Here is a 21,986-nt window from a genome sequence, read left to right as displayed (position 1 = left end):
GGGCTCTCTGCTCAGCAGGGAGCCTGCTTCCCTTCCTCTCTCTCTCTGCCTGCCTCTCTGCCTACTTGTGATCTCTGTCTCTGTCAAATAAATAAATAAAATCTTAAAAAAAGAAAAAAGAGTTAGACACTTAACTGACCCATCAGGACCCAAGCATTTTTAAAACTGATCAAATATACACTTAAGATCTGTTGTTTCATTATAAATATAAATTATATCTCAATTAAAAAAACTTTTTAAGAAGTGTGCTGAAGAAGTTTGGAAGGGAAAATAATCCAACATTTACTGAGCACTTGCTAGCCCATTTATATATATTATCTCCATCTCAAATTCCTAAAAAGGGAGTATTCCCATTTTACAGATCAGAAAACCAAGGTTTATGAGGTTAAAATAATTCACGAGTCCCTAAGACTAGTAAGTATAGAAAATAGGAATAGCCTAGGTTTGTCTGACTCTTTCCTTTATAATAAGTTGTCTCAGGGAGAGTGGGAAAGTTATTTTCAACCTTGTGCAAGAAACTTACACTCCATTTGACTTCACTGCCATGTGATTCTAGGAAAGTCCATTTCCTTCTGGACCTTACTGGAGAGAATCCGATGAAGCTCATAATTGTTTTGTAACTCTGAGGTTCTAGTAATCAGAATACCCCCCATCCTTCTTGACAGGATAAGGCATTAGAAGCAATTTCCATTTATCTCAGGGCAGACTAAGGAGTAACAAAAGCTCTTTGACTCTGGTGAGAGGATAAATCATCAACTAGGTCAGTGACAGGAGAGCTGTAAGGTGAGGGAACCCAGCTGCCTCCTATTTAAGAGAAAAACCTGACTCATCCCTCAGTGATGTAATGGAAAGGGATGGCCTGGGAATCAAGAGATTTGAATCCTGTTCCCAAGGCATGCCTGTGAGGTGTGCTGTGACCTTGGGTAAAAGCACTCCCTTTCCTGGGTCCCTAACCTATACCTGCTAAAGGAGAGGGTTAGGCTAGCTGGGTCCTAATGTTCTTCAGCTCTAGTGTCTTGTCAGTTTATTAAACCCTGTGTCCTGCTTGCACAAATCACTAACAAGGAAAAGTCAGAAACAAAAAGAATGCAATTTTCCAGGTTCTAAATGGAGTCCTCAGGACATGGGGACCATGTGTAAGTATTTGTATACATCTGTTTATTCATTTTGATATTCCTGTCTCTATACATCTCCCCAAATTACACTCATCCATTAGCAACTTCTCTTTTATCTTCCCTAAAGGAGCCTCAGCAATGAGTAATTCTACAACCAAAATACCAGTCCTGATCTGAAAAATTTTGCCCAAGCTCACATTGGGCTTCACTTGAAAGCAGTGGCCTGCTGAACCTTCAGTGTCAATTCAGAGAAGCATTTTAACTGAAGGTAAATGCTATCTTGACAGCCCTCCCTTAGTGTTATACCTTAGAAGGAAATCTGAGTTTCCTATTGTTGCCTTTAGAGACCAAGGCGAAGAAACCAAAATAACTTCAGGACTGCAACTGTTGAATTTTAGAAAAGTACATGCAATGCTAAGAATGCTCTGGGCTCCCACAGACCTCTGCGTAGGGGTACCCCATAGCATCAGCGGAGTACAGGAGAGAAAGATCTGTCACTTACTAGTTATGCGACCCTTCAGGAGAAGGAAGTCACTTTCTATCTCCAAACCTCAGTTTTTCCATCTGTAAAACTGGGACAATACCATCAACGTCAAGGATAATTTTTATAAAGTACATAGCATAATGAGGGCTCCGTATGTGTGAGATACATACTGAGAGACTCACACACACTCATACATAGCCTTTTCACACACACCAATACCCATCCACGTGCACACACATATATACACCCTGAAAGACTGGTGTAAGGATTAGAGCTCACGTAGTACCTTGCACAGAGTCTAGCTCAATAAATGATCGCTATTATGTACAAAAGTATGAACTCACTAATGCCCAAAATAGGAAAAACATCAGAGGTCACTTAGACTAGTGGTTCTCAAAGAGGTAACCTTGGACCAGTTGCATGAGCATCAGCATCACCTGGGAACGTGTAAGAAATGCAAATTCTATGCCCTCACTCAGGATCTACTGAATCAGAAAAAATAGGGGTGGAGTCCAAAAATTTGTGTTTAAAAAGCCCCCAGGTGGTGATTTGGATGCACACTTAGTTTGAGAACCAGTGACTTAGATCAGGGTTTGACAAACTATTTTTAGAAAGGACGCATGATGAATGTTTTGCTTTTACAGTCTGTGTCACAACTATTCTGCCAGTGTGAAAGCAGCCCTACACCATATGTAAGTGAACGACCATGGCCCTGTTCCAATACACAGGCAACAGGGTTTTAGAACTAAATATAGGTGGTAGTTGTATAACATTGTGAATGTATTAAATACCACCAAATTGTCTGCTTTAAAATGGTTACTTTTGTGGTTTGTGAATTTCACTCCACTAAATTACTTTTAAAAAAACAGAGGCAGTCAGTGGGACTTGGCTTATCAGCAGGAGTTTTCTGACTTCTGACCAAGATCAACCTTAATTCTTTGTGTAAACTCATTCCAGGTAACCCTAATTAGCAGTTATGTAACATCTGCCTGAATGACGAGTCATTCACTACCCACAAAGTGTTATTTTTTCACTACCACCGGACCCTGATTCTATCTGGAGAGGTTTTTTCATATACAGAGCCCAAATCTCCAACCCTATGCCTTCTATCCCTAGGGGGTTTGCTTATGTTATGATCCTCTGTTTCACTAAAAGATTCAATGCCAGATTACTTGAAAGGATGAGATCTAACTGGGGAAATACTGAAGGGAAACATGCTTCCGTGCTAAAGAGAAAATATAATCCCTTAAAGATACTCCACAGGGGCGCCTGGCTGGCTCAGTTGGTGGAATATAACTCTTGATCTCAGGGTTGTGAGTTCAAGCCCCACAACGGGTGTAGAGATTACTTAAAAATAAAATCTTAAAATAAAAATAAAAGATATTCCACAGGATGGACTGACTTCTTACATACATACACACGCCCTTCAGCTGCAGATTTTTATTAGATGGAGAATGTCTTAGGTTGGCCCAAAGGAAAGTGGTGACAATTGGCAAGCACTCCTCCATATAAGAGAGGAGGCATTCCTGGCTAATGGGGACGGGTAGTTATGATAGCTAAAAGTCAGGGTCTTCTGCTTAACATTGACCACTCAACATCACGAGTCCTGACACGAGAGTCTGCAGTGAGCTAGTTTAACTTGGCCAACAGTTCTTCCAGTTCTGGCCGAGCTTTGAACCTTCCTTTGAAGTCTTCTTCAGTGTGCTGGGGAGAAGAAAATGAAAATAAGGGGGAATTACTGCAGAGCTTTCAGTTATTCAAACATACACAGCATTAAAAAAAAACAAAAAAAAAATCCATCAGCCAGCTCTGTGGGGAATGATTCAGATTTGACTAACTTTTATTGAGTATCTACTCTACACCAGACTTGTATTAGATACCAAGGATTCTGAATAGGACTTCCTCCCTGCCTTAAGTGAACTTAGAGTCAGTGAGAGAAGACAGACATATAAAGAACGAATGTCAAATGCTGTGAGTATCTCATTAGAAGCACTTAAAGAGACACAATGCCCAAATTCTCCATCTACGATCAGAAATAACAGACCTAGGGACTGGAATATTTAAGTCAGCATGACCAGCGCATTTTCCCCTGTACACAGATCTGTGTGAAACCCAAGTAACAAGAGGAGGACTGATAACATGGGCTCAGAACAAGGACAGCTGGATGCAGCCGATGGCATCAGTCTAAAATGACCTGATGGATCTGTGTCATAACAATGCTTAGCTTGGCAAATGGACCCAAATACTCAGTGTTTAGGCTCAGGTTCCTAATGTTTTCCAAGTTTTCTATGCCAGCTTTCCTTCTGATTGGCATTTGTTTCTCAGCCAAGCCTTGAAGATCCAGAAAACTTCTCTTTAGAGTATATTTCCGTATTTGTGTTCTGACTAATTATACTGTATGTAATCTTGAATCATGTTCTTTCTATCCACAATTATGGGCTCACCCCTAACATCAGAATACTGTGATGGAGTTCAGCTCCTGTGGTCCTTTCAGCATCAGCTCTGATGCACCAGAAGGGCCAGTAAAATGATTACAGTAAAACCGGTCTGCACAGCTTTCTTGTTTATTATCCACATTTCTGTCCTGTTTCTAATACCAGATGCTCTTATCCATATTTTGAGCACAGGTGGGCCACCAGGGGGCCTCTTCTCAAACTAGCACCTACCTCCTTCACTGATAATCTGACTCCTTCGGGAAGATTGCTTTGGATTATTTCCAAGAAAATCTCTGCAAATGTAGCACTCAAACCGCTGATCTGCAAAAGGAAAGGAGATGAGAGACGGTAGTGAAAGCCAGGTGACTGACAGACATGGCACGGGCTCAAATATCAGCTTCAGCAGCTACAGGGCCCGTGGGTGGAGGGTTAACACGAAGAGCTGATTTCAGAGCCCGGCCTTTATAGGATTTCTCTTGTCATCAGTCAAGGGATCTGCTTGCTGACATAGTCATGGCCCCAATACCTGCCGCTGTAGACAATGGATGTCATAACTCGACTAAGAAGTTATCAAGTCCAGGACGATTTTCTGATTCAACTCAGATTTACCCACATAAACCTGACTGGTGTCAGACACTGCACGAAGAATCCAGAGGTGAATCAGATGTGTGGTACAGGGACATGCAGGGGACTGCAGGAACCCACAAGAGAAATCTCTACCTAACTTGGGAGGTGGGGTCAAAGAAGCCTCCAAAAAAGGTAACTTCTAGGTGGAGTCTTGAAGAAAAACAGGAGTAAACTGGGAGAATTCAGCAGTAGTATGGAGGGATTTCAAGGCAGAGGAAATAATATTCGGTAAAATGTGGATGCATATCACCATACTAGGGAATTAAAACTAGTTCCGTGTGTGGTTACAACAAATGGGGAAGAGGAAAACCAGGAAGAGAATCCTAAAGGTATTTAGGCACTAAAGAGTCCAAACTTTGTCCTATGGCCCCGAGTGGCAAGTTGGATCTTTAAGATCTGTATCCCAAAAAATTCATTTCTTTTTTTTACCAAATAATTTATTTCTGATAATATTTAAAAAACTAGATTGTTAAGTAGTTGTTTATTATTTTAAAGTAGGCGCCACACTCAGGGGTGCCTGGGTGGCTCATGGGTTAAGAGTCTGCCTTTGGCTCAGGTCATGATCCCAAGGTCCTGGGATCAAGCCCTACTCTCCCTTTCTGGCTGCCCCTCCCCCCACACACATTTGCATATACTTTCTCAAATATAGAAAGTCTTAAAAAAAAAAAAAAATGTAGGCTCCATGCCCTGCATGGAGCCAGGTGCAGGGCTTAAACTCATAACCCCAAGATTAAGACCCAAGCTGAGATCAAGAGCTGAGCCCTTAACCAACTGAGACACCCAGGCACCCTAGTACTTAATTATTTTTAAAGTTAGCATAGATTTAAGGTGATACTACCTAAACATTCATCTCATTATCTTGCTGATATACTTCTTGAATGGTTCTAAAAGGGGTGCTGTCCATACATTAGAATATTATTTGGCAATAAAAAGGAATGAAGCACTGACACATGCTACAACATGGAGAAACCCTGAAAACATGCTAAGTGGAAGAAGCGGCATAAAAGACCCTATATTGTACAGTTCCGTTTAAATGTCCCAAAGAGGTAAAACCACAGAGGCAGAAAGAGATTAGTGGTTGTCAGAAGCTGAGAAAAGGGGGAGAGAGGAGTGACTGTAAATGGGTAGTTTCTTTTTGGGGTGATGAAATTGATTGTGGTGATAGTTGCATTAACTGTGAAATATATTAAAACCCATTTAATTGTACACATTAAAAGAGCAACCTGTATATGAATAAAACTCTCAATAAAGCTGTTATAAAAAGGGTGATATTGGGCACCTGGGTGGCTCAGTTGGTTAAGCAACTGCCTTTGGCTCAGGTCATGATCCTGGAGTCGTGGAAGTCCCACATCAGGCTCCCTGCTCGGCAGGGAGTCTGCTTCTCCCTCTGACCCTTCCCCTTCTCATGCTCTCTCTCTCTCTTCTCTCTCTCAAATAAATAAATAAAATCTTAAAAACTTTTTAAAAAGCCGGTGAAATTAAGTATGAATTTTTAATAACTCTGGGCACCCTCATGGTAGTGTGGTTCTCACCCATCTGTCTCTGCAGTAAAACAATAGAAACCATGGCTAGATTTAAAGGGAAGCCACAAAGGGGTTTTGCTCTCAGCATCGGGCTCTCTGCTCAGTGGGGAACCTGCTTCCCCTTCTCTCTCTGCCTGCCTCTCTCCCTACTTGTGATCTCTCTCTCTCTCTCTCTCTGTCAAATAAATAAATAAAATCTTAAAAAAAAAAAAAAAAAAAAAACTAAACCCTAAAGAATATTATCATTCAAGATGCAGCCAAGAGGAAGAGAAGGGCACGGTAGAAAAAGAAAAAAGGGGGGAGAGAGGCAAATATGTTTCAAGGTTCTCCCAGAGTACCTACCTGAACCACTCGCTCATGGGTGGTGAGAACTGAGTCCAGGAGCATTTTGCTGCCTTGGTCCTGTAGCTGTAACACCTCCATGGTTTTGGTGGGCATAGCATAACTGTGGGGGGGAAGAGGGGGTTATGAAGAAGGCTCCCTTAAGTTAGTGCCACTTCTACCAGGGAGTCCCTGAGTACAGACACTGCTGTAATGCAGTAGCTCCTGGAATCTAGGGCTCCTCCTCTGCAGCCAGAGGGAAGGAACCTGCTCCTCCTAAACCATCTCCAGAAGCCTCTTAACTCCCTGAGGGGACAGACCATGTCGAATGCCTTTCTGCATCCCCAGTTCTTGCCTGACACAACACTGAATAAAATCTGGTGATTAATAACTTATTTGCTGCTACAAAAGAAAAGCCAATTCTAAAAGAATCAATGTCATCACTCTGGAGGCTAACCTTGGGTATTTCACCTCTTCTGGAGAAATGAGGCATGAAACCCAACTGTTTTCAAAGAGCAAGATTTCTCAACCTCAGCACTATTAACATTTTAGACCAAATGATTCTTTGTTGTGGGGGGCTGGCCTATGTATTCCTAATCGCTACCCACAAGATGCTGGTAGTACCCTCTGAAGTGGTAATAATAAAAATTATCCCCAGTGGCGCCTGGGCAGCTCAGTTGGTTAACTTTCTGACTTCAGCTCAGGTTATGATTCCAGGGTCCTGGAATTGGCCCTGCCTCAGGTTCTGCACTCAGTGGGGAGGCTGCTTCTCTTCCTCCTTCTGCCCCTCCCTCTGCTCATGCTCTCTCTCTCTCTCAAATAAATAAATAAAATCTTTAAAAAAAAAAATCGTCTCCAGACATTGTTAAATGTCCCCAGCTTGAGAAATACCATTGTAGAGATTGCTTGCTTTGACCAGCTTCATAGCAATGAAAAGAATACTGGATTTGAGGTAAAATCTTAGTCCTGTAGCTTATTAACAATATTTACTAAGGCAAGTTACTTGTCTCTCTGGGCCTCAGTTTCTTCCAGAATAAAGAGGATTACAATCTAGGTCCATATCAGTGTGTGAAGATCAGGCACAGTGATGAGATAGGATTGATGGCTACACAGAAATGTGGTACTACTGCTGTGTTTGTCTTATCAAAAAGTTCACCAAAATGAAGATAAGTAAAATAACAACAGTAGAATTCCTGAATTTTCATGTCACAGAAAGCTTCATCAATTGATAACAAGGGGCATGGCCCTCTACAAAATGAATAATGGAAATAATGGAAAATGGATTAGAGACACAACAGTCAGTCCATTTAAATATTGGCTCTGTCAATACCTATTTAACGCTGGACAAATTAATTCAACCTTTGAGTCTCAGATTCTTCAGCTACAGAACGGAGATAATAAAGATAATAATACCTAGTTCATAAGGTTGTTGCAATGATTAAATGACATTACTTGAGCAATTTGCATGTCATAATATGCCTACAAATGCCAGTTCCCTTGCTCTTACAAACAGTAAATGCTAGGTATTACAAACTCTTCCAGGTAACCTCCCTAAATAACATTCCTTCCCACTTTCCTGCACAATATCTGACCTCCTCTTCCAATTCAAATTTGGTAATAACTTCCCTACATAATTAAGGACCCATTCATAGACTTGTTATGGAAGAGCAAATAAAATAACTATGCAAAGCTTTCAGGAAAGTAAAAAGCACTCCAAAATGCTGTTTTTCCTTCTTGACATTCTGCAGATAAGACTGACTGACTAAAGTGGGAGTTGTCCACTCCTGCCACTGAGCATGCATTTTATTCTTCCAACACTTGCTTTAGCAAGATGTCATTTATTTGTTTGTTTATTCATTCATTCATTCATTCATTCATTCAACAAACATTTACTGAAAGTCTGTTCTGTCCTAGGCATGCTGGTGGGCAATATGCAGCCTGTGCTTTTTTTTTATTTTAAGATTTTATTTATTTATTTGATAGAGAGAGAGAGAGCAAGAGAAGCAACTCACACAGTGGGAGTCGGAGAGGGAGAAGCAGGCTTCCCCCTGAGCAGGAAGCCCGATGCAGGGCTTGATCCCAGGACCCTGGGATCATGACCTGAGCCGATGACCTGAGCTGAAGGCAGATGTTTAACGACTGAGCCGCCCAGGCGCCCCCAGCCTGTGTTTTAAAGGAGCTTGCTAAGAGTGTTTTGGAGAGGCAAACGTCTTCACTACAGTAAGACAAAGGCAATAATAGGCATGCAGTGAATATTACAGGGACAAGAGAGAGAAGGGGGCTCAGAGAAGACTTCACAAGTGAGATAGGCTTTTACCAAGATGTTAAGAATAAACATATAGGTGTTTGCCTGGAGAACATTCCAAAAAGTGAAGTTATCTACAAAGGCATGAGAGGCCCTCAAAGAGAACTAATAGAAAAGCCAGACATAGTTTGATAAAGAAATACTGGAACTCTGTTCATTTCAAGGTAGAATAGGCCTTTGAGTAGTTAAGAATATAGGTAATTTCTCTTTAGTGTCTACACTTTTCCGTACTTTACAAATTTTCTGCAATAAACATTACTTGTGGGGGCGCCTGGCTGGCTCAGTCATTAAGGGTCTGCCTTTGGCTCAGGTCGTGATCCTGGGGTTCTGGGATCAAGCCCCACATTGGGCTCCCTGCTCAGCAGGAAGCCTGCTTTTCCCTCTCCCTCTGCCCCTGCTTATGTTCCCTCTCTGGCTCTGTCTCTCTCTGTCAAATAAATAAATAAAACTTTAAAAAAAAAAAAAAAGGGGGACGCCTGGGTGGCTCAGTTGGTTGAGCGGCTGCCTTCGGCTCAGGTCATGATCCCAGCGTCCTGGGATCGAGTCCCACATCGGGCTCCTTGCTTGGCGGGGAGCCTGCTTCTCCCTCTGCCTCTGCCTGCCACTCTGCCTGTGCTCGCTCTCGCTTCTCTCTCTATGACAAATAAATAAAATCTTTAAAAAAATAAATAAATAAACATTACTTGGATGATCAGACAGGAAAAAAAGGAGGGAAGAAATGAAATAACATAATGTCAAAAATCAATCTAAAATGACAAAATAATGCTACCTTCGGGGAGTACTACCTGGGACGGGACACAGGGGAGCCTGCTGGGGTGCTAGGAAACTTAGATATCTGTGGACGCTACTAAATATACACTTGATCTTAGCCAAAAGGCCGAGAAGCGATGGACGCTACTAAATATAAATGATACCTCAATTTTACTTTTTTTAAAGATTTATTTTTTTTAATATTTGAATGAGACAGAGTATGCGTGTTCGTGAGTAGGGGCCAGGAAGGGCAGAGGGAGAGGAAGAATGAGAGAGAGCCACAAGCAGACTCGCGGGCTGAGTGCTGAGTACGATTCCCCATGCAGGGCTCCATCTCATGATCCCAGACCACGATCTGAGCTGAAATCAAGAGTTGGACGTTTAACCTGCTGAGCCACCCAGGCGCCCCTGTACTTCCATTTTAAACAGTGTAAGTGGACTTCAAGAAAAAGGGTGGGGGGAGAGTAGCCTTACAGAAAGTGATGTTGAGCAATGCTTTTATTCTCCACAAAGCACAGGGGCTAGATCAGCTTCAGGCTGGGAAGGTGCTCCCACATGAGTTAAGATTTCCGTTTCCAGGCAGCTGCTCAGCAAGGGAGGCGGGCAAATTAAGAGACCTGCAGGCCAGGCTTCTTCCTCTACCCTCCTGGGTGAGTTGCAGCTGCAGCAGTGCAAACCATTTATAGAACAAAAGCCAGCACACCGCTCCCATGCCCAATTCCATCTCAAGGTCAGAGCCCTACCCTGCCACTCCCAGAGGAAAAAATGGATCATGATGAAATGAAAACAAGAAGAAAAGAAAATCATTTCATCTCTGAAAAGCTGGGCAGTGAGAATGCCTAACAATATGATGGTCTGAAAACCTCAATCAATGCAGGGCAGTGAGTTGCTGAAAACGAACATCTCTTTGTGCTCTATGCTATTTGGAGCAAAGAGCAGAAAAGAGGCAAAAAGCAGGACATCATTCAGTCTGCTGTTCTAGGAATCATGTCCATGACTATTGAAACTCAGTCCAAGTCAGTGAATATTTATGCAGTGCTTACTATGTGTCAGGGACTGGGCAAGGTCTTAGGGTTAAACTGTTAATGAAGACAGGAACAGTCCTCGCCTTAGAGATCTTAGAGTCTAAGAAGGAAGGCCAATAATCATCAAGTAATTACAAGGGCAAGGAGTGGGCACTATGAAAAGGAACTTATATAACCTTTACTTCTCCTAAATATATAACATAAAGACCTAATTTAATGAGGTGCTCTTTTTTTTTTTTTTTTTTTTTAATGAGGTGCTCTTAAGAGGTGACACTCAATATGAAGCCTAAGAAAGAAGTAGGGGTTAGTTACATAAAGGGGAAAGAGTATTCGAAGTTTTATGGAGAGCAAGCATATGCACAGGTCCAGAAGTGGAAGGGGATCAAAAACAAAGTCCATGTTAACTGGAGGGAGAGGGAGAGGGAAATGGAAATGAGTTAAGGCAAGAGAAGCAAGCCCAGGCCATAGGGCACCTAGCAAACCATATGAGAAACTTTAATTTTGATCCTAAAGGAATGGGAATCCAGAGAAGGATTTTAAGCATGGTAGTAACCTGATCATATTTCCATTCTAGAAAGATCACACTGAAAGCTGTGTGAGAACCAATTATGAGGAATTAAAAATTTGAAAAAAAGTGGGTTCAAATCCAGACCTTGCCTTGTATTAGATGTCTGACCACAGGCAAGCTTCTATTATATTAACAACAACAATAATAATAGCAGCCAAGTGTTGCTGGGAACAGTTATAATATATTTAATATTATAATATATAATATTATATATATGTATTAGCAACTTCATTTTACAGATGAGGAAACCAAGATACAGAGTTTAAGTAAACTGCGCAATGCCACACCATAAGAATGCTGCAGAACAAGAGTAAAACCCAGACAGTCTGGCTACAGACTCAATGCTTTCATTTGTGAATATGTGCAAGGTGCTTGTTTGAATTAAGCAACATTATACAAAAAACGCCAGAGTGGTTGGCTAATAGTAGGTGCTCAACAAATGCTACTGCCTCCCTGCCTTTACTCAAATGAAGCCAGAGCTTTCCAAAGCCAGGTTTTAAAATCAACACATTTTAAGAAGTCCTTCTGAAAATTTAAAGCGCTATTCCAGAGAGCTGACCTACTGTAGATATGATAACATTCTGTAACTCACATTTAATGCCTCTTTGCCGCCACAAAATCTACCCCTAATCTCTGCCAGCTAAAAAAACAAAAAACAAAAATCCATTAATTATTAATAACAGTATTATTTACAGGGCATTTGCAATGTTCCAGTCTCTCTGCTAAGTGCTATCATATACTATCTTATTTAATATTCAGAACTTAAAATTGTAAGAAAATCATCATCCCCATTATATAGATGAGGAAACTGAGGTTCAGAATTTACCAAGGTCAGTTGCCACTAGCTGGTAGAACTAGAATCTGAACACAGGCAGTTTGATTTCAAAGCCTGTACTTATAACCATTTGTTACTCAAAGTATGGTCCGTAGACAAGTTGCTGGTGAACAAACTGCTTGTCATCAGTCCGTGACGAGCTAAGAAGCAGGCAACAGGCACTAAACATGCTATTTAATTCAGTAGACATTTTTTTTTACAATAACAAGACTTTCTGGATGAAGGACGCAAAGCACTAATGTACATTTTGGCATAAGCTTCTGATACCTTTGCAGAGTGGCACTTTGAGGAAGCGTCGCTCTAAATTATTATGCTATTCAGCCTCCTTGAACTGACACTGCACTTTATCCTTCACTTACCACCTTGCACATTATGCTGTGTGTACATACACACACACACACACAAACACTCCCTGAAATCAGGGACTTTCTCCTCAGTCTCCTCTAGTTGGGATGTCTATCTAGTACAGTATCTACCACATAGTGGGAAAAGGCTCAATCAGTAGTTTTTTAATTGATTTTAATTAAAGCACTTCCAGTAAACTTTAGGAAATATATCCCATGTATACCGCACAACTGGATTGTGCAGTCATATTCAAGAATCTGTCACTCTTTCAACAATGGTTTTAATGTTCCGCATGTGGCAGGTCTTGTGTTAGATGCTAAAGAAATAAAAAAAGAACACAGTTCTTGCTAATCAGTGGGGAGGGGAGCTGACATATGAATAGGTTATTACAGCCCATAGCACTGAAGTGACATATAGAAGTGTGTGTCAAGTACAGAAAGAGCAACCAACTCCCTGGGGCATCACGAAAAGATAAAGCATATCTTTAGTCCTAAAACAATTGAAGTACTATCAGCTGTGAGAGCTAAAGTCATAGCTTATTATCCAATCTTCTAGACAGCATGTTTAGCACAGTTACACTAAGTTATAAAGGTTATAAAAGTTCAAATTTAGGGGCGCCTGGGTGGCTCAGTGGGTTAAGCCTCTGCCTTTGGCTCAGGTCATGATCTCAGGGTCCTGGGATTGAGCCCCACATCAGGCTCTCTGCTCAGCAGGGAGCCTGCTTCCTCCTCTCTCTCTCTGCCTGCCTCTCTGCCTACTTGCTGTCTGTCAAATAAATAAATAAAATCTTAAAAAAAAAAGTTCACACTTAGCTTAAGGACTAAGACCTATAATTAAAAATACTGGAGTCAGGCAGAAATGGGTTAAATCTAGGCCACTTACTGGTTCTGACTTCTGGGTTTTCTGAGCCTTGGTTTCCTCATCTGTAAAATGGGAATATACTACTATCTAATGAGTAAGAAAGTATAACTCTTGCCATATCCACATATTGTGCCAGGTATTACCTTGACACAATGACAAACCACCCAAATGATTATTTATTAAATATTTTTCTTTAAATCAATTCACTTAAAAAGTTAATTTAAAAAATAAACTTTTGGGGCACCTGGGTGGCTCAGTGGGTTAAAGTCTCTGCCTTCGGCTCAGGTCATGATCTCAGGGTCCTGGGATCGAGCCCCACATCAGGCTCTCTGCTCAGCAGGGAGCCTGCTTCCCCTTCTCTCTCTGCCTGCCTCTCTGCCTGCTTGTGATCTCTCTCTGCCAAAGTAAATAAATAAAATAAAAAAAAATAAACTTTTTGTAGAGCAACTGGAATTCATGTTGCTGATGAGAAAGAAAACAGTACATATACCCACTTTGGAAAATAGTTTGGCAGTTTCTTATAAATTTAAAAATCCACTGCACTTACCATTTGACCCAGCAATTACATAGAGAAATGAAAACTCATGTTTTCACAGAAACCTGTACATGTTTATAGTGGCTTAATTTATAACTGCCAAAAGCTGCTAATAACACAAATGTCCTTCAACCATGGAACGAATAAACAAACATACAACCATTCAATGAAATGCTAATCAGCAACAAAAAGGAACAAACTACTTGATACAGGCAACAACGGACATGAATCTCAAATACATTATCCTAAGTGAGAGAAGTCAGACTCAAAAGGAAAAATACTGTATACTTCCACTTACATCACCTTCTGGAAAAGGCAAAACTATAGGGACAGAAAACAGATCAGGAGTTGTGAGGGACTGGGGGGAAAGGGAGGGATTAACTACAAAAGCAGGAGAGAACTTCTTGGGATAATGTAAATGTTCTATATCTTATAGTATGATGGTATTTACTGCGTGCATTTGTGAAAACTCAGAAAATTGTTCACTAAACGGGTGAACTGTATTAAAAGAGTGCATTTGTGAAAACTCAGAAAATTGTTCACTAAAAGGGTAAATTATATCTCAATAAGCCTGACTTTATATTGCTATTATAAATGGAAGACCCGGGGTGCTTGGGTGTCTCAGTGGGTTGAGCCTCTGCCTTCGGCTCAGGTCATGATCTTGGGGTCCTGGGGTCAAGTCCAACATTGGGCTCTCTGCTCGGCAGAGAGCCTGCTTCCCCCCGCCCCTGCTGCGCCTTCCTCTCTGCCTACTTGTGATTTCTCTCTCTGTGTGTCAAATAAATAAATAAAATCTTTTAAAATAAATAAATAAATAAATAAATGGAAGACCAGGGGCTCCTGGGTGGCGCAGTAATAAGCATCTGCCTTCGGCTCAGGTCATGATCCCAGAGTCCTGAGATCAAGCCTCGCCTTGGGCTCCCTGCTCTTCAGGAAGCCTGTTTCTCCCTCTCCTGCTCCCTGTGCTTGTGTTCCCTCTCTGGTGCTCTCTCTCCCCATCAAACAAATAAATAAATAAAATCCTTAAAAATAAATAAATAAATAAAAGAAAATAAATGGAAGACCAGTATCAGCTGCCATCAAGAGAAATTTTTTTTTTTAAGTACAATGGGGTGCCTGGATGGCTCAGTTGGTAGAACACATGACTCTTGTTCTCAGGGTCATGAGTTCAAGCCCCACTTTGGGCCTAGAGCTTACTTCAAAAAAAAAAAAAAAGCATAATGAAAAGAAAAAAAAATAATGTAAAATCCTAGCTAGATACTATGCTAGCCAAAGACTCTTTGTCTGAGGCCCCTTCTCCATTATGAAGATCAGGAAGTGCTAGAGAGTGGTGTTAAGGACATACCAGATCCACATACAAGAATTTCTCCTTGACATAATTAGGTCGAATGAGAGTTAAAGGGGAAGAAATTTCTCACCATGTGATTTAATGTTATTTAAAGTCAACTACAGGGTATCCCACACTTTCTGAAACATGGAGATAAGATATGTAAAGTGCCTGGCCTGGAGTAAACAGGCAGTAAGTGTTAGTTCTCCTCCCCTACAGTTTTCCAACAAATCCAAAGAGCAAATGAGAAGCAAAGTAGGCAAAGAAACCCTAAATTAATGGGGGGATATGACTTGTTAATGGATCAGGGGAATCAAAATCAGTGTCAATTCTCTTCAAATTGACCTACAGATCCACCATAATCCCAATAAGTTTCCATCAGTTTCCTTTATGTAGAAATCAACAAACTTATTCTAAAATTTTCATAGAAAGCCAAAGGATCTAGAATAGCCAAAATAATTATGAAAAAAAAAGAACAAAGATTAGTTTCAGTAATCAAGCTACAGTAATCAAGACAATATGGTATTGGTATAAGTTAGATACATAAATCACCGTAATAGAATGGAGTCCAGAAATAGACCCACATATGCATGGTTAACTGACTTTCAAAAAGTGCTAAGACAATGCAATAAAGATAGAAAATCTTTTTAACAAATGGTGTTGGAACAACTGGATATTTAAATGAAGGGAAAAAAAGAACGTTGACCCATATCTTACACCATATACAAAAAAACAAAAACAAAAACAAAAAAAACTAAAAATGGATCATGAACCTAAATATAAAACTTAAAACTATAGAACATCTAGAAGAAAACACAGGAGAATATCTTTGTGATCTTGAGTTAGACAAAGCTGTCTCAGATATAATACCAGAAGCATGAATGATAAAAGAAAAAATTTATAAACTGAACTTCATCAAACTTAAAAAAAGTCTGCCCTCCAAAGGACTCAGCTAAGAACATGACAAGATAAGTCAAAGACAGGGAGAAAATATTTGCAAAACACATACTGTAAAAAAAAAAAAAAAAAACCACCTGGTATCCAAAAATAGAAAAAGAATTTCCATAATTCAATAATCAGAAAACAAACAACCCAATTTTAAAAATGGACAAAAGAGTTGGGCATGTCATCAAAGCAGATATATAGGAGGCAAATAAGCATACGAAAAGATGTTCAAAATCATTATGTACTAGGGAAATGAAAATCAAAAACTATGAGATACCACTCTATAAGAATAGCTTTAGAAAAAATAACTGATGATATCAAATGCTGACCAGGAAAAGGAATTACTGTAACTCACACATTGTTGGTGAGAAAACAAAATGATGCAGCCACTTTAGAAAATAGATGTTGGCTTTTCATAAAGTTAAACATACAGTCACCATACAACGCTCAAATCCCAGGCTTAGGTAGCTATCCAGGAGAAAAGATATATGCCCCACAAAACATACAAGAAGATGCTTATGACAGCTTTATTCATAATCACCAATACACTGGAAGCAATGCAAATGTACATCAACTGGTGAGTGGATAAGGCAATTAAGGTCTACCACTTAATGGAATACTACTCGGCAATAAAAGATTTCCAAAAACATGGAAGAATCTTAAATACATTATGCTAAGTGAAAGAGGCCAGACACAAAAAGCTACACACTGCATGATTCTATTTACATGATGATCTGGAGACTTAAAACAACAGGACAGAAAATCAGTTGTTGATTGCCAGGGATATGACTACACCTGGGCACCAGTAAAATTTTGGGGTTAATGGAACTGTTCTGTATTCTGATTGTGCTAAACTATATGCCTAAAAAGGGTGAATTTTACCAAATGTAAATTATGTTTCAAAACCTCATTTATATACAAATATACAACTTATATATATTTATATAGAGAGAGAATGTATATTTATAAATATATATAAATTTCAGTAATCAAATATATAATCAATATATTGAGTAATCAATATATATAAATATATATTTATAAATATATATTTATACAAATATACTCATTTATATACAAAATTTATATACAAAACTACAAAGCAGAGCATGCTACTCACACCAAGAATATCCCATGCAAAGGCCTCCTTCATACCTTTCCTCAACTTTAATGGATAGATGGTTGCAGAGGTTGTGAACATATTGGGCATAACTCTCCACCACAGCCATGTCATATGCAGTCAGGTGAATGTTTAAAACCCCATATTCATAATCTGTCCCCAAATTAATGGGTCTCACTTCCACTTTTGCCCTCTTCTTCTTGGGCTGAACAGAAAACAAAAGGAGAAAAGGAGATAGAAAAAAAAAAGAATTACACAAAAAATTCTAATCATCCCATCTTGATATCAAAGAAATTAATCTTTCAAATAAATTTGTTCACCATTTTTCTCTTAGGTTACCTTACCTTCAAACTGAAGTTCCTTTGGGAAGAAATGGGTAGCTTCCCTCGCTAGTCTGGGCTGTGACATCAGCCAACGAAAGGAGAGGGAATATTGCTGGCATTACTTTAACACAAATACAAGCAACTATCTTCTGCAATTAACTTGTTATGAGACTCATCCCCTTTCCTGGTCCTCAGCTTCCCAATTTTCAAATTGGTGGAGTTATGCCAGATAACAGATTCTTAATCTAGAACCCATTGAGGGATTTCAAGTGGTCTATCATCCCCAAAATTTATATGCAAAATTTTACATGCATGCATATTTTTCTGAAAGAATTCTTAGCTTTAATCAGTATCTTAAAGAAATCAGTTGCAAGGAAACTCAGCATTAGATATCTTCCAGCCCTCCTAGCTTTGAAATTCTACATTTAGTCTTCCTTTTAAGAATTGAGAAGTAGGGGGGCACCTGGGTGGCTCAGTGGGTTAAGCCACTGCCTTCGGCTCGGGTCATGATCTCAGGATCCTGGGATCGAGCCCCATATCGGGCTCTCTGCTCAGCGGGGAGCCTGCATCCCCCTCTCTCTCTGCCTGCCTCTCTGCCTACTTGTGATCTCTCTCTCTCTCTCTCTCCCCCCCGCGTCAAATAAATAAATAAATAAATCTTTAAAAAAAAAAAAGAATTGAGAAGTAGGGTGCCTGGGTGGCTCAGTCGTTAAGCATCTGCCTTCAGCTCAGGTCACGATCCCAGGGTCGTTGGATGGAGCCCCACAATGGGCTCCCTGCTCAGTGGGAAGCCTGCTTCTCCCTCTCCCACTCCCCCTGCTTGTGTTCCCTCTCTCGCTGTGTCTCTATCAAATAAATAAATATCAAATTTATCAAACAAATAAATAAATTTAAAAAATTTTTTTTCGTGAAAATTTTATTGCAATATAATATTCATACTGAAAAAAAAAATGCATATATGAGTACACAGCTCAGTGAATTTTCCAAAGTGAAAATACTGGTATCATAAGCATCCTGAATAAGAAATAGACCACTATCAGCACTCCAAAATTCTTGCCCCCAAACTGATAACCAGTATTCTTTTTTTTCTTTTTAAAGATTTTTTTTAATTTTTTTTTTTAATTTGACAGACAGATCACAAGTAGGCAGAGAGGCAGGCAGAGAGAGAGAGGAGGAGGAGGCAGGCTCCCTGCTGAGCAGAGAGCCGGATGCGGGACTCGATTCCAGGACCCTGAGATCATGACCTGAGCCGAAGGCAGAGGCTTTAACCACTGAGCCACCCAGGCACACCTGATAACCACTATTCTTACTTCTAAAACCATTTGCCTGTTTTTAGAATTCATGAAAATGGAATGATACATTATGTTCTCTTTTATGTCTGGTTTCTTTCATTCATTATATTTGTAAGATTCATCATGTATTAGCTGAAACAACAGTTCTTTCCTTCTCATTCCTCTAGTAGTGTATTGTATGAATATGCAACAATTTACTCTTTTTTACAACTGATGGAAATTTGGGTTGTTTCTAGTGTGGGCCATAACGAATTGTACTGCTACTTGTACGTATGTTTCAGTGAACATGTGTATGCATTTCTATTGGGGATATACCTAGAATCTGAACTACTGACTTAGAGAGTATGCATATGTTCAACTTTAATAAGTACTCTAAAACAGTTTTACAAAGATGTTTCCAATTTAGTATCCCATGAGAATTAATGAGAGTTCTACATCCTCTACCTTCTTGCCAAAACAAAACTTAGTGTAGTCAGGTTTTCTGGTTTTAGCCATCCTGGTTGGTATGAAGTGATAATGAATTTGGGTTTTAACTTGCAGTTCCTCTAAGTCTATTGAGCCTGAGCACCTTTCCACTTGGATACTCTCTTTCATAACCTGCCTATTCAAGTATTTTTTTTAAAAGATTTTATTTATTTATCTGACAGAGAGAGCCAGAGAGAGCACAAGAAGTGGGAGTGGGAGAGGGAGAAGCAGGCTTCCCGTTGAGCAGGGAGCCTGATATGGGGCTTGATCCCATGACCTCGGGATCGTGACCTGAGCTGAAGGCAGATGCTTAATGACTGAGCCACCCAGGTGCCCCTGTCGATTCAAGTATTTAGCCCATTCTGCCTTTCTTTTATTGATTTGTAGAGATTCTTTCTATATTCTAGATATGAGCCTTTGTTAAATATACATGTTGCAAATATCTTCTCTCCTTGTAGCTTCCCTCTTCATTTTTTCGTGGTGTATCCTGAAGAGCAGAAGTTCTTATTTTTAATGTAGTTCAACTTACTCATTCTTTTATGATTATAGTGATTTTTGTGTCCTGTTTAAGAAACTTCTATCTTAAGATCATGAAGATATTCTCATACGTTATCTTCTAGTAGTATGATTATTTTACATTTAGACCTACAATCCACTTTTAAGTGATGTTTGTGTATGATGTGAAATAGAAGTCAAGGACATTTTTATTCACATGATCATCCATTCCAGTTGACTTAGCACCACTGCACGGTAGCGTCACCTTTGTCATGTAAGTGCCCACAGGTGTGTGGATCAGTTTCTGTACTCTTTATTCTGCTCATTTAGGCTGTTTGTCTATCTTTGAGCCAGTACCACATCTCCTACTTATTGGAGATTTATAATAAGTCTTGCTATTCGGTAGAAATAGTTCTTTTAAGAAAAAGGGCAAAAAAACTCTATTTCTACTTATTTATTTATTTAAAGATTTTTTTACTTATTTATTTGACAGAGAGAGAATGAGCACAAGCGGGGGGAGTGGCAAACAGAGGGAGAGGGACAAGCAGGCTCCCAGCAGAGCACTGAGCCTGGCGTGGGGCTTGATCCCAGGATTCTGGGATCAAGACCTGAGCTGAAGGCAGACACTTAACTGACTGAGCCACCCAGGCGCCCCAAAACTCTCTATCTCTTAAGTCACTCCTATTTAACAGCCACAGCCTAGTGGTTGCCACAGAAGAATGTTCTTGCAGAGCAGCTGAAATGGCTCTCTACCATCTCTGCTCCCTAGGTCAGTTGAGGATAGCAGAGGCCCAATCTAGGGGAGCAGAGGGAGGACCAAGAAATGGTCCTTTCACAAGACTGGTAATACCTATGACAGACCCAATCTCACAGGGATGTTCTGAGAACTGAACAAAACACTATGTAGGGGCGCCTGGGTGGCTCAGTGGGTTAAGCCTCTGCCTTCGGCTCGGGTCATGATCCCGGGGTCTTAGGATCGAGCCCCGCATCCGGCTCTCTGCTCGGCGGGGAGCCTGCTTCCTCCTCTCTCTCTCTGCCTGCCTCTCTGCCTGCTTGTGATCTCTCTGTCAAATAAATAAAATCTAAGAAAAAAAAAACCACTATGTATAGTGGTTTATATAATCCATGTTACATAATTTAATATTCTATATATTAACTGTTTTTGCTATTTTTAAGATTTTATTTATTTATTTGTTAGAGAGAGAGAGAGAGAGCATGAGCACAGGCAGACAGAGTGGTAGGCAGAGGCAGAGGGAGAAGCAGGCTCCCCGCCGAGCAAGGAGCCCGATGTGGGACTCGATCCCAGGACGCTGGGATCATGACCCGAGCCGAAGGCAGCCGCTTAACCAACTGAGCCACCCAGGCGTCCCTGTTTTTGCTATTTTAATTTTTTTTAAAGAAACATGTTCTTGGGGCGCCTGGGTGGCTCAGTGGGTTAAAGCCTCTGCCTTCAGCTCAGGTCATGATCCCAGGGTCCTGGGATCGAGCCCCGCATCGGGCTCTATGCTCCGCAGGGAGCCTGCTTCCTCCCCTCTGTCTCTCTGCCTGCCTCTCTGCCTACTTGTGATTTCTCTCTGTCAAATAAATAAAATCTTTAAAAAAAGAACATGTTTTTTTAAAGATTTTATTTATTTGACAGAGAGAGGGGGCACAAAGAGGGGGGAGCAGCAGGCAGAGGGAGAGAGAGAAACAGGCTCCCAGCCCAATGTGGGGTCCAACCCCAGGACCCTGGGATCACCACCTGAGCCAAAGGCAGATGCCCAACTGACTGAGCCACCCAGGAACCCCTATTGCTATTTTCATTTTTATGTTCCTATCTAGCACAGGGACTGGCAAAAAGAAAACATGCAATAAATCACAATTTTAGAATTTTAGAACTGGACAGCATTGAGATATTATTTTGTCCCAGTTCTTCATCATTGCTGGGGAAGAATATGAAGCCCAGAAAGACTAAACATGTCCCCCAGAGTGACACAGCCAGTCAAGACAGATCCTAGGAACTAAAACCCAGACCTTCTAACCCCCAGTGCAGGGATTTTTCCACTATAGCCTCTGCATTGCTAAACTTTTTATAGCCTTTATATTCTGGAATTCTTATCTTTATGATAAAGATCTTACCCACTCCTCTATTATGTAATATAGCATCTTACAGTTTCTCATTTCTTTTTTTTTTAAAGATTTTATTTATTATTTATTTGACAGACAGAGATCACAAGTAGGCAGAGAGGCAGGCAGAGAGAGAGGGGGAAGCAGGCTCCCTGCTGAGCAGAGAGCCCGATGTGGGGCTCGA

At 40.4% G+C, this 21,986-nt stretch overlaps 1 protein-coding gene across 3 annotated transcripts in view; it reads right to left on the bottom strand.

Moving 5' to 3' along the window:
• Nucleotides 1-3,024: 3,024 nt before the first annotated feature.
• Nucleotides 3,025-21,986, bottom strand: part of LOC111159456 (mitochondrial ribosomal protein L48) — a 56,509-nt gene continuing 37,547 nt past the window's right edge. For all 3 annotated transcript variants that reach the window (XM_022521946.1, XM_022521948.1, XM_022521949.1), the window contains 4 exons: nt 17,157-17,326; nt 6,527-6,629; nt 4,266-4,355; nt 3,025-3,303 (listed from right to left, as the gene is read on the bottom strand). In XM_022521946.1, the coding sequence (XP_022377654.1) occupies nt 3,229-3,303; nt 4,266-4,355; nt 6,527-6,629; nt 17,157-17,326 (438 nt within the window). In that variant the 3' untranslated portion in view covers nt 3,025-3,228. The remainder of the gene's footprint in view (nt 3,304-4,265; nt 4,356-6,526; nt 6,630-17,156; nt 17,327-21,986) is intronic.

Source organism: Enhydra lutris, unplaced genomic scaffold (assembly GCF_002288905.1).
Source record: "Enhydra lutris kenyoni isolate GAN:26980312 unplaced genomic scaffold, ASM228890v2 scaffoldscaffold68, whole genome shotgun sequence".
Taxonomy (NCBI): domain Eukaryota; kingdom Metazoa; phylum Chordata; class Mammalia; order Carnivora; family Mustelidae; genus Enhydra; species Enhydra lutris.
The sequence above is the reverse complement of the archived record's forward strand: the minus strand, read 5'-3'. Positions and strand labels throughout refer to the sequence as shown.